At 35.9% G+C, this 17651-nt stretch overlaps 3 protein-coding genes across 4 annotated transcripts; 2 read left to right on the forward strand and 1 right to left on the reverse strand.

The window, feature by feature from the left end:
• The first annotated feature begins 259 nt into the window (after positions 1–259).
• Positions 260–2363, forward strand: LOC105158050 (small ribosomal subunit protein RACK1). Its single transcript, XM_011074668.3, has 2 exons — positions 260–1213; positions 2034–2363. The coding sequence occupies exons 1-2, from the start codon at positions 326–328 to the stop codon at positions 2133–2135; spliced, it is 990 nt and encodes a 329-aa protein (XP_011072970.1). The 5' UTR covers positions 260–325; the 3' UTR covers positions 2136–2363.
• A 1451-nt stretch (positions 2364–3814) lies between these two features.
• On the forward strand, positions 3815–4165 carry LOC105158122 (uncharacterized). Its single transcript, XM_011074759.1, has one exon. It carries the CDS (start codon positions 3815–3817, stop codon positions 4163–4165), a length of 351 nt encoding a protein of 116 aa, XP_011073061.1.
• A 1154-nt stretch (positions 4166–5319) lies between these two features.
• On the reverse strand, positions 5320–13775 carry SURF1 (Surfeit locus 1 cytochrome c oxidase biogenesis protein). 2 transcript variants are annotated; one of them, XM_020692866.2, is made up of 7 exons: positions 13520–13775; positions 13034–13197; positions 12742–12794; positions 12051–12289; positions 7167–7338; positions 6797–7080; positions 5320–5875 (listed from the first exon to the last, which is right to left on the reverse strand). In XM_020692866.2, the coding sequence occupies exons 2-7, from the start codon at positions 13176–13178 to the stop codon at positions 5806–5808; spliced, it is 963 nt and encodes a 320-aa protein (XP_020548525.1). In that variant the 5' UTR covers positions 13179–13197; positions 13520–13775; the 3' UTR covers positions 5320–5805. The 2 variants fall into 2 exon arrangements, with proteins under 2 accessions (XP_020548525.1, XP_011072971.1); XM_011074669.3 differs by having other exon boundaries at positions 12742–12842; positions 13520–13774.
• Positions 13776–17651: the final 3876 nt, after the last annotated feature.

A 17651-nucleotide genomic window follows, 5' to 3' on the forward strand; every position in this document is an offset into this window, starting at 1 on the left:
TTAGAAAATATAGGGATTTTTTTGTGTGTTTTTAAAATACACAACGATTTTTAACTAACTATTAAAAATATAAGAGTAATATGCAATTTGGCCAAAAATCAACTAAAAACGTACTTATGTCAAATTTTTTTGAACTGTTGGTAAGTTTTGATAGGTTTTCCTTTATTTACTATGATAATTGAATAAAAATTTACAAAAGCTATCTCAGCGACCCTTTTACAAAACCCTAAAGTTCCCGTCCTATATATATACTCAGGCTTAACACGTATACTCTTCGTCCTCTTTTCTCCTCGAAAACCTCCTCAAAGGGAACGCGTTAGTAGCAATGTCGCAGGAACAGCTCATCCTCCGCGGCACATTGCGAGCCCACACCGATTGGGTGACGGCCATTGCCACCCCAATCGACAACTCCGACATGATCGTCACCTCTTCCCGCGACAAATCCATAATTTTGTGGGCTCTGACCAAAGAGGAAAAGTCCTACGGCGTCGCACGCCGCCGTTTGACTGGCCACGGTCACTTTGTGCAAGACGTTGTCCTGTCTTCCGATGGCCAGTTCGCTCTATCCGGGTCCTGGGACGGCGAGCTTCGCCTCTGGGACTTGCAAACCGGAGTCACGGCCCGTCGCTTTGTGGGCCACACCAAAGACGTCATCTCAGTCGCCTTCTCCGTCGACAACCGGCAGATCGTGTCGGCGTCACGCGACAAGACAATCAAACTCTGGAACACTCTTGGAGAGTGTAAATACACTATTCAAGATCAAGACGCGCATTCCGACTGGGTTTCGTGTGTTCGATTCTCCCCCAACACTCTGCAACCCACCATTGTGTCCGGCTCCTGGGATAAGACTGTGAAGGTCTGGAATTTGACCAATTGCAAGCTGCGGTCGACATTGTCTGGCCACTCTGGGTATGTGAACACGGTGGCCGTGTCGCCTGATGGGTCTTTGTGCGCTAGTGGTGGCAAAGATGGGGTGATTTTGCTATGGGATTTAGCGGAAGGGAAGAGATTGTACTCTTTGGATGCGGGGTCAATTATTCATGCTCTCTGCTTTAGCCCTAATAGATACTGGCTTTGCGCCGCAACCGAGGCTAGCATTAAGATATGGGATCTGGAGAGCAAGAGTGTTGTTGTTGATCTGAAGGTGGACTTGAAGCAGGAGAGCGACCTTGCGAAAGATGGAACTGACCAAACCGCTGCTGTAAAAACCAAGGTACATTTTTCTTCACTAGTTAGTGGTACTATTGGATAAATTTTGTTACATGATGTGTTTTATTGTTGTCTAGATTTGTGGGTTATTTTTTCATTTCGAGTTTGTCAGTTACAGAGTGATTCATGCTTTTTTGAGTTTCTTTTGCTGCTAACAGTGAATTGCCCCTCTGTTTGTTTGGAGTTCACTTATTCATTTAGTTTTTGTTTGTGCTTTTTGTGTCTCCTTCTCCATGATAAGATAGCATTTTTTCCCTTCTGGTCAAGTGCTGACTGCTCGATTTATGGCTATGACATTATGCATTCTCCTTCTAGTACACTTCTACATAATTTACATTCCGGGCTATTCTTTGATGCTTGCGGTATCTATTCATTGTCTTGATCATATGAAATCCAACATATTATGTTTTATTATACAAGAGTGAGGTACTATGGTTACGCTAATCTTCTGGCTGTTGCAATTGTGTTTTGCCTCTTAACTGAGGCTGCCATTTAAATGGTATGCTGCATTATAGGCCTTTATCTCTAGAGATTATAAAGCTCCATCCACTTATTGCAGTTATATTTGAAGTAAGGTATATGCATATCTAAAACTTCCCGGAGATTAAGTTTGACATCACTAATTGTCTTTAACAGAAGCAGATAGTTTCTATGTGCTTTATTTAATAATTCACCTGCTGTTGCATCAAAGATGCGAGTGATAACAGAATTTTATGGTGTCAGTACTTCAGTGGTAACTTGCAAAAGCAGAGATAAATTGTATGCATCTTCTGTAGGAATGGTTTGTGAGAAAACTATCTAATGTTCTCAAAATTTTGTTGTAGGTAATATATTGCACCTGTCTCAACTGGAGTGCAGATGGAAGCACCCTTTTCAGCGGTTATACAGATGGTGTTGTACGAGTTTGGGGTATCGGGCGTTACTAGGAACACATTTTCTGATAGTTATCTTAAGATTTAAGTTGAATTGACAGAAGGATTGTGTATTCTGTGTTTTATTTGTTTTGGGGCCTTGGGCATTTTAGATTTGATTATTCTTGTTAGGTACAATCTTTTTGCTGCAGACTGTTAATCCCAGTTCTGCATAATTTAGAGGTGTTTGGCATTTTACAGACGTTAGTTCTTGGCATTCATGAATGAAGTTCGATAGCCGTATCTGAATCTCCACAGAACTTGAGATAATTTGTTTCATCAGCTGGATCTACACTAGTTTTACAGGGTGATGTAGGTGCTACTTTGGTCAAAATAGGTGGATAAAAAGGAGAAGAGAGTGCAGTATCCAAGTGACCTGGACCTTTGTAATGTGTGGAACTTTATATTCCGTGTATCCTAAATTCTGTACCCAAACAAAAAATATTGGACATAATGCAAAATTGCACTTTTCTTCCCATGTTACTAAAAGAGGTTGCACTGCACTGCGTCTGGAGTAACTTCTAACGGAAAGTGTGTGTTATTATCTTAATTTATTTCTAATTTTCCTTTTATCTTTTACTTCTGTTTTTTGCCTTTCTTTCATTTTATTTCTCCTTCCCTAATTTGATTTCTTTCTTTCAATGTGGCTATGCTTGCCAAGCAATTGTGGAGATTACTCAAAAATCCTGATAGCCTTCGCTGTCAGGTTCTTCGTGCAAGATAGTTCCCTCATGGCAATATCTTTACAACAAAACTGGGATACCGCCCCTACTTCACATGGAGAAGTCTGTTGACTGCTCAACCTCTACCACTTTCAGGTTGTAGATGGAGGGTAGGATCGGGCTACTCTATTCGAATTTGGGAGGGCCCATGGATTCCTAGACCTCGCTCTTTTAGCCTATTACTTCGCCCTCAACAGCCCGGGGATCTTCAAGGTAGCTGTCCTCATCGATCCTACAAGTAATGATTGGAACGTGACTAAGGTGGAGGACTTATTCCTTCCGACTACAGACATTATTTTAAACATTCCAGTTAGCCAATCAGGGGGGGACGATCTCATTGTGTGGCACTACTCCACTAACGTGATTGCAGTGCATATCATCTTGCGTTCGAGTTAGAGGTGGAAGTATCTTGTAGTGATAGGCTGGTTGAACAGGTTTTGGTGGAGGAAACTCTGGCAAGCAAATGTCCTAGGTAAGGTTAAGATCTTCACATGCGCCTGCCTTAATGTTCTTCCCACAAGCTCGAACCTCCATAGGAGAATCCAGGAAACATCTTCTATGCGCCCGCATTGCTACACCGAGGAAGATGTCTCCATGCTATACTGCTGTTCCATTTTGCCCGTCAGGTCTGGGGTGGTTCAAACTTTAAGTCGGATATGATCTTCAAGAGATACCAATCCTTCATTTCTTGGCTGTCACATGTAGCAGATTTGTTAACGGGAAAGGAGTTTGAGTTCTTTCTCTGCTTATGTTGGTCTCTATGGCGTTGCAGAAACTCCAGACTTATGCAAGGAAAATGTTTATCCCCGGACCAAGTAGTGTGCTTTGCAACTCGCTACATTGAGTTTTCTTAAATAGAACTGTGAGAACGCAGTTAACCAGCTCCGTACGGGTGCCCCTCGCTGGGCGGGTCCCCCTACAGGAGTCGTTAAACTCAATTTTGACGGAGCAATTTCAGACAGAGGTTAAGCTATGGGAATTGGAGTGGTAGCTCGAGATGAGTATGGCAGCTGTATTGCATGGATATCACGCAGAATGAACAAAGTCAGGCACGACGAATTGGCCGAAGCATGGGCGGCTTTGGAAGCTATCCAACTAGCAATCCCACAAGGATGGTCATCTGTTATCTTAAAAGGGGATTGCCCAACTCTTATTACTAAACTTCAGTCCCCGAATCAGGATTACTCCGTAGTAGGGACACTGGTCTCTAACATTCAGGCGACTGTTGGTGCCTTTTCTTCTTGGTCTTTTAGCTTCGTTAAACGTATTTGTAATGCAGATGCTCATGCCTTGGCCAAATCTGCTTCTTCTTCTGCATCGTAGGGATCTACTCTTCCACAAGCAATTATGGACATTGTTACTCTTGATTTACTTTGAGGAATGAACGTTGTTTTCCCATCAGAAAAAAAAAAAAAAAGAAAAGAAAAGTATTAATAAAAAAAATTAATGTAATTAACTATTTTCATTTATAAAAATAAGTCTTATGTGGTAAATTAAATCAAAACTAATTTACTAGACACGTAGGAGAGATATAGAAAGATTGATTGATTTTCATTTTAAATAATATAATACGATATGACATGGATTACACCAATGGAATGTCATTAATGGAACGATGATGAATAAATGTGCTAATTTGAATTATCTCGATGTAATTATTTTAACTTTTGATTATGTAATTTTTTTTTTTTCAAAATTATCAAGTTTTACTTAAACATTTATGACTTTTGCATATTATCTTATTTCATTTGAATATGTAATATGTTCAAAATATAATGGGGGTGTCAATGTGGAATGTTGTTTAGATTTTTGAGTAGAGAAATTTAGAAAAATACTTGTTTCTCTAAATTACACCTGCTTTTAGAACATAATTATAAATACTTTCTTATTGTTTGAAAACTCATAAATACTTTCTCCAAACAAAAAATAGTTATATATTCCCTAAACGGTAAAACGAACATTACTATTTTACCCTTGCTTAAATGTTTCAACAATAATAAAATATATATTTTAAAAAATGTAAAAAGAATCAGGATGGATTTAAATAAATATTCTGTAGGAAATATTAGTCATATAAATATTTTGAAAATTATAAAAGAAAATATAAAATATTAATTTATAGTGCAAAAAGATATCGTAGTCCGTTCAATACAAAAATTAGATGAAATCTAACAATAGCGAACGGAATTCACTCATCGTTAAATAACCATTTAAATCAACAAGAAATTTATAATTTTTCAAATAGTAAAACTACGTTGTAATTTACACTTGTACTACAAGAAGAAGCATATAGTCAATATTCACACTAGTTTACAACAAACGTGAATTGTAATTTAACCCTAGATCTCATTTACTAAAACTCATATGCATGGTTCAAATTAAGCAATTGTTGGGGGCAATGTCAAAAATTGAGCACAATACAGCTCCACAAGGAGAAGAGGTATAAAGAAAAGGACACACGAATTCTATAAAGACGGTAAGAAAAAATTGTGGTCATTTTTTTTTTCCCGGAATAACAGGCGATGAACTTATATTGAACCAAAACCAATACCAGAACATTGTTCACACAAACAAGGCATCAAACACTCCTACCACCTAATGAACAAAAACAGCAAAGGAGCGAAACAAAATCCAAGCCACCATCAGATTAACAAAGTACTCTTTGGGGCTAAAATGTTTATTAACCACTTCACCGATATGTTAAGTTATAAAAATGCAACTTCGTTTTGAAGATCATCGTTGATGATGCCCTTTGCTTCTATAATCTTAGTTCAGCAGAACCAGATGGAGCAATAATGTCATTGTCCAGAGTAATTTTTGGCATGAAAAGGCTGGAAACACAAGATTTTGATTGAATTCAACCAGCATTGCCGTGAGGAGTGCAAGCACTCACAGCAAACTACGGCTTGAGCTTACAAATCCACCTGATCAGAGATATGTCAATCGGTACAAGAAAGAATGTGCTATCTCCTACTCTTTCTGGGTTTCAGTCTCTTAATAGCCATGAAAGTTACTGCAGTTGATAGAGAGTACCTGCACACAACATCTATATTAGGAAAACTGTTGATTAATTTCAAAGGTGGAGCACAAGAACAATAAAGCAAGAGCCGAAGATTAGTGTATCTATAATGAAAGTGGATTCCGACGAAGTAACTGATGGTTGAAGTTTTAGTTCATCCGAGCTTTTAAAAAGGGTATCTATTTCTAGTTTTTCTTTGGTAAGATCCATTCCGTCTGAAGTATAAAAAGAGAAAAGATAACGCAAGACTGGAAAAATTAGTAGGGAGGATATCAGGGCATTTATAACTAAAACCGTGAGTTCACTGAGTTGAAGGGAACCTTATGTACTCAGGCACAAAACCCGGAAAGAAATAACTATTTGTTGCTTATGAATCAACATCTGCCAACAGAGGTTTGAGTCAAGACAATAAGAAACAGTATCGTTTCTGAGAAAACATCAATAGTAGAAAGGAGACCACGATCATCTGATTCCAATTCTCCTAATCATTCTTTAGCTAAAAAGACAGGCATGTAGAGCATTCACAACTATAATGAGCATGCTTATAAAGAATTGAAGATGTTGAATAGAGCACAATAGTGATCATGAAACCTTTGAACCAAAACAATGAGGCACAAGTCCAAAAATCATGTAGTTGTGCATCATATTGCAGCTCATTCCACATTTTACCTAGCTGGTAACTTCTCGGGCTTTTAGCAATTCTGAACCTTACAGTTTATTAACCATTGATACTAGGAAACGTTATTTGATGCTTGTACAACCAGATCTCACCAAGAAGGAATCATGCACAGAACATAATGACAAATAAGTTGAAAACTTTGATCAGCATATGCTGGAAGGGGGGCGAGAGACTAAAGGAACTATCAAGCTAATGAAATAATCAATTATGATGCAACAAGTACACAATGTACATGCAATAAGTTAAGGTAAAGTACCATGTTAGCATATAGTTGAGATGGTCCTGTGGCATCACTGAACTATGAATTAGTGTATTAGCATCCTTTGGAATGGGGTATGGGCTGCTTGGATTAACATTCTCATTGATATGTTCAATATAGAGTGTATTCTCTGAAAGTCGACAAGCACCAGCAATTGCTGGAACATCCACATAAAACCACTGAGATGCATTGGGATCATTTGCTGGAACGAATATGCTAGGCTTCTCACTACCCCGTATAACTCCAATCACATCAACAGGGATGACAGATGGGCCGGGCTCCTGTCAGCTTCAATATAATGAAATGTAATTCACATTGACAATATCCATTAGCCTTAATGAAAAGGTGCAAGAACATTATTTAAAACCTCAAGAGCTTCCAGCTTAGCAGACCAAAAGCACCACCAAGAAGTTTTTGCGCTCTCTTGATTGATGGTGGATGAGCTACTTGAAAGTGGTTCATCTGCTGAAGAATCTATAGCCTTATCCCTCCAACTCCGTGGGACCCATCCTCTATTGACTAGAATAGGTGATTGTATACTGCAAAAAGTTTTAGATGCTCAAGATACACAAGTACAACATAGTTTAATACAGCATCTGAGAAAATTTAAAATTCTGAAAGTCAACTTAAGAGAACACGTGATTGGACATTTATTTACACATTTGATGAAACAAGTTGAGTGCTTAAAAGCATTTATGGCATAAATCTTTCTACAATGCTTCAGCCACAACAATGGTAAAATGCTTAGGAGCACTTTGTTCAGGGGTCCTTTCAAGATAGCACGTAATCTCTTTATTCTGTGGTTGGCTATCTTATAAAGGCTATCTATGTTTGATAAACCATGGTGTCAGCAGAGTAGCCAATGTTGTGTCCTGTGTGATGATCAACAGGTAGAGGCACATCCACATATGTTCTTTCATTGCACTTAATTCAACTAGATGTCTGCTTGTACTTCATAGAGAAATTCAGTTTCAATGGTCCCATTTTCAGTGGCAGTGTGGTATTGAATGAGCTACAAGAAGAAGGAGAAGTAAGTATGTCATCAATGCAGCATCTAGAACAGTCTTAGTATCCACAGTCTACCACGTTTGGTTGGAAAGGAATAAGAGGCGCTTCCAAGGCACATCAACAGTGGCAGATAGATTAGCAATGAAGATTATAGAGCAAGTTAGGCTGAGAATATTGAGTGATGAATTAAAACAAAACTTGCAAACTTCTGTATTATAGGTTAGGGAAAATAGCCTCGAACTAATGTAATAGTGATAGGGAAGGCTTGTTGTTCTTGTACTTGCTACATTTTATCTTTCATTGAAATTTACATTTACCCAAAAATCTTTCTACAGTGCTAAATTTCGAACTCAACCCCCCCCCCTCCTTTCAGGAATAGCTCTTACTTCCATATTCAGAATATTTCCTCAAGTTTGCTCAGCTAAAAAAAGATAAAAAACATTGACCATTTTTGTTCTTGACTTAATTAGAAATGAACATATCAATCATTTCTAAAATGAACATACTCCACCTAGCTGTCTTAAATTGTTTGTATATGAAGAGGTAACATATCCATAATAAAATTTCAATTGCTCTAAAAATTCTAAATAGCTTAAACGCAAATGGCCTGTCCCCGGACCCCACCGTCTACCCTCAGCAATTATATAGAAAGTGCTCAGATCTTGAAAATGTGCTCTTAGTATATATACATTTTATTGATTTAATCAAATATGCCCAACCTTATGAAATCCTAAATTAGTTTACCCCTTTCCCACCAGCCAGCACCGCCTCTCTCTTGATCTCTCCCTCTCCACCTCCCTCCTTTGTGTCCCACCCTCTCTCCTGCCCTCCCTTTCCCTCACAACTATCACTGGCTCCTCACTTTCTCTTCCCTTTCTCCCTATCATCCCCGCTATCCTCCCTCCCTGTCCTCCACTGCCTTCCTCCTCTTTGTTCCTATCCATTTCTCACACTTTTGCTACATGAACTTCCCTTCCTACACCCAACCCCCTTAAAACTTGCCATCATTCTGGTATTCGCTGCGGCCAAAGAAAAGGTAAGGACTGGAAGATGAAAAAAAAAGGGAATCGAGAGAATAAAAAGGAAAAAAGAAAAACTTAATAAATTTAATTATTTTTATGGCACATCCTAGTTTATATTTCAGTCCTACAACACTAAATGAATTACTTAACCAAGTCAATTTCTTTTATAAATGTAAGAATGATTGTTAGTTACTATATATTTGGGAGGACTAAACACTAAAGACAAAAGGGCCGTGAATAGCTAATTTTCTTGCTTAAAAGACTAACATTTTACATAATGCTCATTTTTGTTTTAGTGCTTCAGTACATTTTTTTTTTCCTTTCATGGAGACAATTCTACTACATATATAAGTTTCAAATTGACCAAGGCCTAGTTTACCTTCCTGGATAGGATCAAATATCCGGCCTAACCAGCCCTAAATTTCAGTTAACTTCAATTTGGTCCAGCCTAGGATGGTAAGTTTGGGACCGGGATTGTGCCCCCCAAATGTGGATAAACAGCAGACTATAATCCAGCCCATTTTGGGCCGATTATTATCCACCCAGCCCATGTGCAAGTATTGTGCCTCTTGCCCATGTGCAAGGGCTTTTACCACGCAAAAATCACTATCCATGCCTTTTTGTCTTTATCTTTGGGCATATATAAAAGTCTTAAACAATCACGTTTTTAATCCATTTAGATGAATATGGGATTCTTTTAACAAATTCTAATCACAATTTTTATCATCTTAAATAAATAGAGGATAAAAATATCCTCTCCAAAATAATCCCTATTTTAATCCCACATTTATCTATCATCCTTTTATCCCATCCTAGGATGTAAACATGGGCCCAAGGGTAATCCTTTAAGAAAAAATATAATGACAACTAGGTTATTTGCCAAAAAAAAATTCACAAAATCGTTGCTAATAGATTATCGTTTTAATCTAAAACCTAAAGGTAAGAAATTTTGGTACATATGGTAAATTTAAACAGAAGGATTTTGTAGTCATGAAGGCAGGAGGAAAGATTTTTAGCTACATCAGAAGAAAGGCAGCCTTCATCTATATATGAACAGATAATGCTTTATTGCTGCTCAATTAAGGATGAGGAAGGGAACCAAAACCAATATCAAAAGCACAAAGTACCAACCATAAGAAGTCTTAGGTTCAATGACGAACGCAATGAAAATAAAGTATAACAAATGTGACATGACGAAAATTATTGATATTTTAGAGACTATTGGTGTAAATGCATCGAGCAAGTTGGATGAGATAGTGTTTAAGCTTGATTTGATTTTTTATTGAGTTTCATATTGTGTTTTTATTTGGTTTAATTATTAGATAAGTCAAAATGCAAAGAGCTTAATTAATTCATATACAAGTCCAGTTTGTGTAGCACTAATCGAGTCAACCTCAAGTCAAGTTTCAAATCTTATAAAACAAAAAAAGCTAGTTGAAGTTTGGTTTCTTGAGTTCAACAAGCCTTTACCGATTGATAGTGATCAACTTGAACTGATTATATGAATAACTTGATTTGATTTAATTCCTATTAGGATATATAATAAAAAATTGGTTCATCAAAAAGATGTCGAAGGGACAAATATTAGAGACTAAAACTAAGTCCAGAGGAAAATGTTCTTCAAATACCAGATACATTTATGACATTTATTTAAGTAAATGATAGCATCATAGCCTCGTGAAAGCTGAATACTATGTTATACAATTAAGAGGCAATTGGTATGCATAAGTGATTTTGGTCGAAAATGAATGATCTTATTATATCATTACTATGATCGGTATGCCAAAGGAATAAAAAAATAAATTGAACCAAAACTTTTCAAAACACTTTATTCATACATCTGGTAAATAATAATGAAATTTATAAATAAACAAATAAATTGCACAAAGTCTATCTCATAACAAACATTATTTTAAACACTAAATCAATTATAATATTAGAAAATTACTTTTTGGATGTTTTCATATATTTGGAGATTTAATGAGTATTTATCATTTACAAATAATAGCGTACATATTGGGAATATAGAACAATATATAGTATATTATATTATATAACATTTTATAATTATAATAGCAAATATTTGACAAAAATAAATATAAATATATACAAGAATGTAACAGGCTTTATATTATACTTAATAAAATATTTAAAAAGTTAAATTATTTATGTTATATATTGATATATTTAGGTAAAACATATTTAAGAATATTATATATATTTGTTATACCAAAATAAACATAGAAAATAGTTCCACACATATGTATCAATATATTATGTTAATTATTGTATATAACAATATAATGCATTTATGTATGAAATATATATATATTTAGATATTTTTATGTGAAAGTACATGAATTTTAATACAACATGTATTGCCATTAAAAAGTTAATCTGTATTGTTGCATTAAGTTTATCAAACATATAAGTACATCAATAAGTTGCATTATGTAATATCCTATGATGCATAAATGTGAATGCATTACAGAAGTTTAATATAAATATCAGTGCCCCTACAAATAAAATAAAATATTATGCATGGGTTAAAATATGTATATGGAAACATAATATTATTATGTATTATATGATTTACATATAATCTTTTATATATTTAATGTATTTCAAAAATATATAATATTTGTGGATACAAATCTTGTAAATAAACTTTATTAAAGGTTATGTTAGCAGTACAAAAAATAGTAAATTCCTATTCCATTTGGAGTAGCTAAACCATGCGTGAAGGAAAGAACGACTGGTCCCACACTTTTATGAATGACCATTACTATGGGACTGGAATTTCTAGTTTTGAACTATGCAAAGCATATTCTTCATTAAGTGTAAATGTCTATTCCTTCCTACATATCATTCATGTCATAAAAGTTTTAGCAAAGGAGAGTCTGTTAGATAAATGTTAATAACCTTTTTGGTGCAAAACTTCAACTATAATCCTACCTTTCAGGGTCGCCGGGTACTGGGATTAGGAGAGTTATGAGGTAGTATCCATTTTCAGTCACTCCAGAAATCCCACACTTTTATGAATGACCATTCCTATGGGACTGGAATTTCTAGTTTTGAACTATGCAAAGCATATTCTTCATTAAGTGTAAATGTCTATTCCTTCCTACATATCATTCATGTCATAAAAGTTTTAGCAAAGGAGAGTCTGTTAGATAAATGTTAATAACCTTTTTGGTGCAAAACTTCAACTATAATCCTACCTTTCAGGGTCGCCGGGTACTGGGATTAGGGGAGTTATGAGGTAGTATCCATTTTCAGTCACTCCAGAAATGCTCCTTGAACGCGGGCCAATATAAATTGACTTCTTCTCATCAAAAACTCCTTTACACTGCACTCTCCTGAACTCCAAAGAATCGAAATTCCCGCTGGAAGGCACAATCTCATTCCCCTTGAGTGGTTCAGTCCCAAGTCTAATCTGCCGGTACTCCAGCATCTTTATCTGTACAAACCGGAATAACTAGTAAATAAATAAAAACAACTCTACTGGAGATTTCATATTCAACTAAAAGAAAAACAAATTGCAACATCTGGTGAATCCTCATCTTTAAGAGCTTCATCCACAAGAAATTTTATTGCATTCATCGCGGAGGCGAGTAATGTACCAAGGTTTGCATTATAATATGATTATGATTATTAAAGAAAAATGGATTACTCTAAAACTTTGTGAAATTTTGAGTTGTTACTGGTTAGGTTGTCATATATTGTTTTCACACCCAAACATCTGCCACTTGTTAAAAACAGTCTGCTGCTTGAATAAAGCTAAAAAGTAATCCAGTACAACTACTCAATATCACCTGCACAACCACATATATTCCAACAAAGGCTGGGTATTGGCAGAGAACAAGTAGTAATGCAGATTCAAACAATTAAAAATTAAATTGAAAAACTAACCTTTTCTTGTCTTCTGAAGATTTGCCAAGTGCCAAGGCCAAAGGTGATGGCTCCTGGTACAAAAAGCAATAACTTTGACCATATTGACCTCTCCCTTTTCTCTGAAATCCATGTACATCAAGAAAAGGGAAAATCCCAAAAGCGCAGATCATTTTCAAATGAACATCCCATAGGGGGAAAAGAAAGAAGAAGAAGAAGAATCATTTTCACATAGTAGCAATATTCTTCAAAAACTGAAATGCATTAAATCTTGAAATGCCACAAAGAATAAAAGCAATAGAATTGATATAACCTTGTACTGGTTGAGGCGCCGTGAAGGCGGACTGGGCAGAAGTAGAAATTAGGGATGATTGTGGAACCCACTTGGAACGGATCTCGGGGTTTACTCGCCGCCGGAGATTCCTAGCTACGATCCTGGAGATGGAAGCTGCTGACATCTTGAACGAAATGCATTCCCTGTGCCAAGTAAAAAAGGAAATCTATAGCAAGTATTTGCTGAACTGGACTTTCAACACAACAAACACCCAAACTACAGTTTCCATTTCTACAACCACTTTTTCAGCATTTCAGACCCAAAAAAACCCTCAAAGTTTGATTTCAAACCCAAGAAAAGCCGATTATTTCAGACCTAAAAAATCCTAATGTTCTAATAGAGGTCTGATTACTTGAAGAAACTAAATGAAGGGTGTGAGTTTGTGCGATTTTCATCCTCAAGAACCATAAAAACAGAAAAAACAAAAAAGGGATAGAAAAAACAGGTTTTTTTATACTTGTTTACCTGGGTTTCCTTCAATAAAAGAGGTGGAGAAGACAGTGGGGGAGCTAACGAAGACAGTGGGGGAGCCGACGAAGACGGTGGTGGTGCACGGTTTTTGCGGCTGTAGCGAAGACGGGGGTGGTGTACGATTATTTTGCGGCGGCGATGTCTTTAGGATTTGGGTGGTGAAGTACTGCCATGACTGATTTTGGTGGTGAACGGATACAAGGGAAAGAAAGGGACGTGGTCATGAACGACTGAAAAGGTTGTGCTATTTTGGGATTTTCGCTATTTGGGCATAATTTAGGGATTTTATTTTTTAGAATTTTTTTATGGATATGTGGAGTGTAATTTAAAAACTTTTTATTTTTTTTATATATTTAATAATTAAAAAATTGGAGGGAATAAACTTTTTTGGAGTCAAACTCTTTTGCTATACCAATAAATATTTATTACAAAAGGATCAGATGATGTTGTTTCAACACACTTTTTATTATTATAAAATATATTTTTTATATAACAAATAATATCTTAAAAAAAATTAAAATAGTGCTATTTTCATCGAAGTTCTTGTTATGGGATAAAATTGATAGTAAAGCAACTTTTGCTTTTCTTATAGCGACTGGTGTTGAGAATTCTGCTTTCAGACATCTCGTGTGGATGAACATAGAGGAGATCCACGTTGATCTCTTCGTGAACGTAGATGCAAAGAATGAACAAAGCGCGTAGCCGATCAGAATAGAATCAAAAAAGTATAATCTTGTGGTTAGATTATCAGTTCTTTCGAATTATGCCTAAAGCCACAAAAATGTTTATGCATATTTTATTTATTCATTTTTACTGAACGCCAGAAAAATCAAGCGTACATACCTTTGATTGGATTTTAAATTCGATTAATTTTGACTTTTGCTACTTTCATTATTTTTTCGGGACATACTATTCTTTTTAGTGGTATCACATTTCAATTCGATACTCGTGGTTTTGTGGCTTAACATGTTTTATTTGATAAAGCATGTTAATATGATTAGCTTTACTTTAGAAGCATGATTCATTATTTTTATAGCATGACTAGATGTGGATTGAATACATAGTGACTAGATGTGGATTGAATACATAGTGATTCTTATAGCTCACATCAGCAATGGTTTACAAGTGATATAGAAATGGGAAAGTTAAATGAAGGTGGGATGGTCCTAAAGTTAGGTGACGACAAGGTTGTTGTTGCTAAAGTTGTAGAACTAGTCTGTTAGCAATTAGTGATCATGTTAGGATGGAGTTGAAAGATTGCTATCATATACCTCAGGTGATCAAAAATATTGTGTTAATTCCTTTATTAGAAAAATATAGTTCAAATTTTTTTATCAATAAAAGTTGTTTCTGTTTGATGGAGAATGATTTTGCACATCTGTTAGATCGTTTGCATAATGGTCTTTATTATGTTCACAAAATAATTCTATTATGACTACTCAAAAACAAACAAAAAATAGATAATCAAAGAACATGCAGATCTAGCATGTAAGCTAGGTCATATTTTTGAAGATAGGATAAGAAAGTTGGTAGACTCAAAATTTAGAAATATATGATTCGGACAACCTGCCAACTTGCTAGTTCTATCTGAAAGAGAAATGACTAAGAAGTCCTTTGTAGGACAAACCACACTTGCCAACAGTTTGTTGGATTTGATTCATTCAAACATTTGTGGGCCACTAAAAATATGTATGTTAGAGTTGGGTTCGCCTACTTCATAACTTTTTTTCAATGATCAATTATAGTATAGTTGTATTCACCTGATGAGGTACAAGTCTGAAACCTTTGGAAGGTCCGAGGAACTTATACATGAAGTGGAGAACCAAACTAATCTCAAAATTAAAACTCTTTGATCTGATCGAGGTGGTGAGTATTTGAATGTGAAGTTCTTGGAGTATCTAAAAGAGAATGGGGTTCTCTATTAGTGGACTCCTCCTGGAATGCCAAAATTGGAACGACATTTATGAAAAGAAGGAATTGAACTTTGTTGAATTGATTTTACCTTTGTCCTTCTGCGAGTATGCTCTTGAGATGATGGTCAAGTTGTTAAATATGACGTTTTCTAAGGCTGTAACCCAAACGCGATATAAGATATGGCATAGAAAATCTATATTCTACAAATATCTTAGAGTGTGGGGTAGCCCAATATACGTCAACAGACTAGTAGGAGACAACTGGACTCGAAGTCTAGTATGTGTAGGTTCATCGGTTATCCCAAAGAAACTACAAGGTATTATTTTTTACTCCGGATAAAAAAAAAATATTTTGAGAAACACAATGTTCCTAGAAAAAAGTTTTCCAGCAAATACCTGAGGAGTTGTTCCTTAAGGAATCAAGTGAAGTGACACCTCAGCTGGATATGGCAACATCTCTCATACTGATAGTTCTCCTAACAATATTCTAATCCTCCGAAAGTTGACTAGAGTAGCCCAGCAGCCTGAGAGGTATGGGTTTCTAGGTCTGAGATGTTTGTTGCATAATGATCCAAAAACATATGGAAAAACGATATTGGACATAGATTCAAGAAAGTGGATTGAGGCTATGAGATCCAGGATGGACTCCATGAGTTCCAACAAGCCTTGGACTTTCCTAAAGTTGGAATATACATTTTGACAAAGGCATACAGGGTTATAGTTTTGTCAAGAATAACTTCGACTCTTGTGTATACAAAAAGAGCAATGGGAGCTCAATTGCGTTCCTAGTGCTTTATATGGAGGACATCTTGCTCATTTGGAATGATATCAAGATGTTATGAGACAATAAAGCATGGTTATCCATGCAATTCTCAATAAAGACTTGAATGAGACTTCCTGCATCCTTGGCATCAAGATATTTTGGGATAGATCCAATAGGATGTTAGGAATGATCCAAATCTTGAATTTCGAGTATGTCTTGAAGAGATTAAAGATGGAAAATTCCAAACGAGAATTTCTTCGACCAGGCATGGGGTTAAACTTTCCAAGACTCAATCTTCAAAGTCTAATGAGGAGCTTAGAAAGATGTTTGACATCCCTTATGCACCGTAAGCAGCATACAGTATGAGCTCAGTCTTGGTGTACAATGATGGAGAGTTGATTTAGAAAGCTATAGTGATGCTAGATTCCAGTCTAATGTAGATGGTGCCAAACTTTAATCTAGATTCATATTAAGGCAAAATGGTTATGTGGTAACTTGAAAAAGTTCCAAGCATGATAACATAGTGGATTCCACTACAAAAGCTGAACAAGTAGAAGTTTGGATGAAAACTACATCCAATAGTTGGGTGTAATGCCTAGCATTATCAACCTAGTAGTTATCTCTTGTAATAACAAAAAGTTATAGCTAAGCAAAGAATTCAAGATATCATCACAGATCTAAATATATTCTTAAACGCTACCATCTACTAGGCGAGATGGTAGCGAGAGGTGGCGTGCGGTTGGACTATGTCACATCTGCAGAAAACACAACAGATTCGTTGACCAAATCGGTTTCGCAGATTGCTCATGCTCAAAATCTTGAGAAGATAAATTTGATATACATGTGCGATTAGCTTTAGGTCAAGTAAGGATTATTTAAATAAGTGACCAAAGCCAATTAGATTGACATTCATAATTTATTTAGCAATTCCTTTTTATGTAATACTGAATTAAATGAACAAAGTAAGTATTCATTGGCAATATGTTTGTTGTGTTTATTATTTATATTCTGCTTTAATATCATAACAAAGCCACAAACCAATCGAACAACCCATGTAGTTGGGTTGCGGATTAGATGACAGTTATAAGACCAACTTTTGAGGGTTGGATCTGACATGTTCCAAGTTAAGAACCTCTAGAGTGGACATTGAGAGATTTGCACTAAGTGTTACATTTATTATATGAGTGTCGCATTTCATCGGTGATAGATGGGTGGAAGCCTTTGAAGTTTAGTCGGTATGACTAGTACTTCTCGACTCTGATAATATTAAATTTAGTCCTTTGACTTAAGGAACCACGATAGTCACATACATGTGATGGTTGTATCTTAGAATTGGAAAGAGATGATCATGTCTTTGATGTGGTTCTTATAAGCTTTGTTTAGTGTAGTCAGAACATATACTAAGGACGGTGAGTCCCAAGATGGAATCCGTAGTCTGTCATTGAATGAC

Source organism: Sesamum indicum, linkage group LG3, assembly GCF_026168435.1.
Source record: "Sesamum indicum cultivar Baizhima isolate 11 linkage group LG3, ASM2616843v1, whole genome shotgun sequence".
Lineage (NCBI taxonomy): Eukaryota > Viridiplantae > Streptophyta > Magnoliopsida > Lamiales > Pedaliaceae > Sesamum > Sesamum indicum.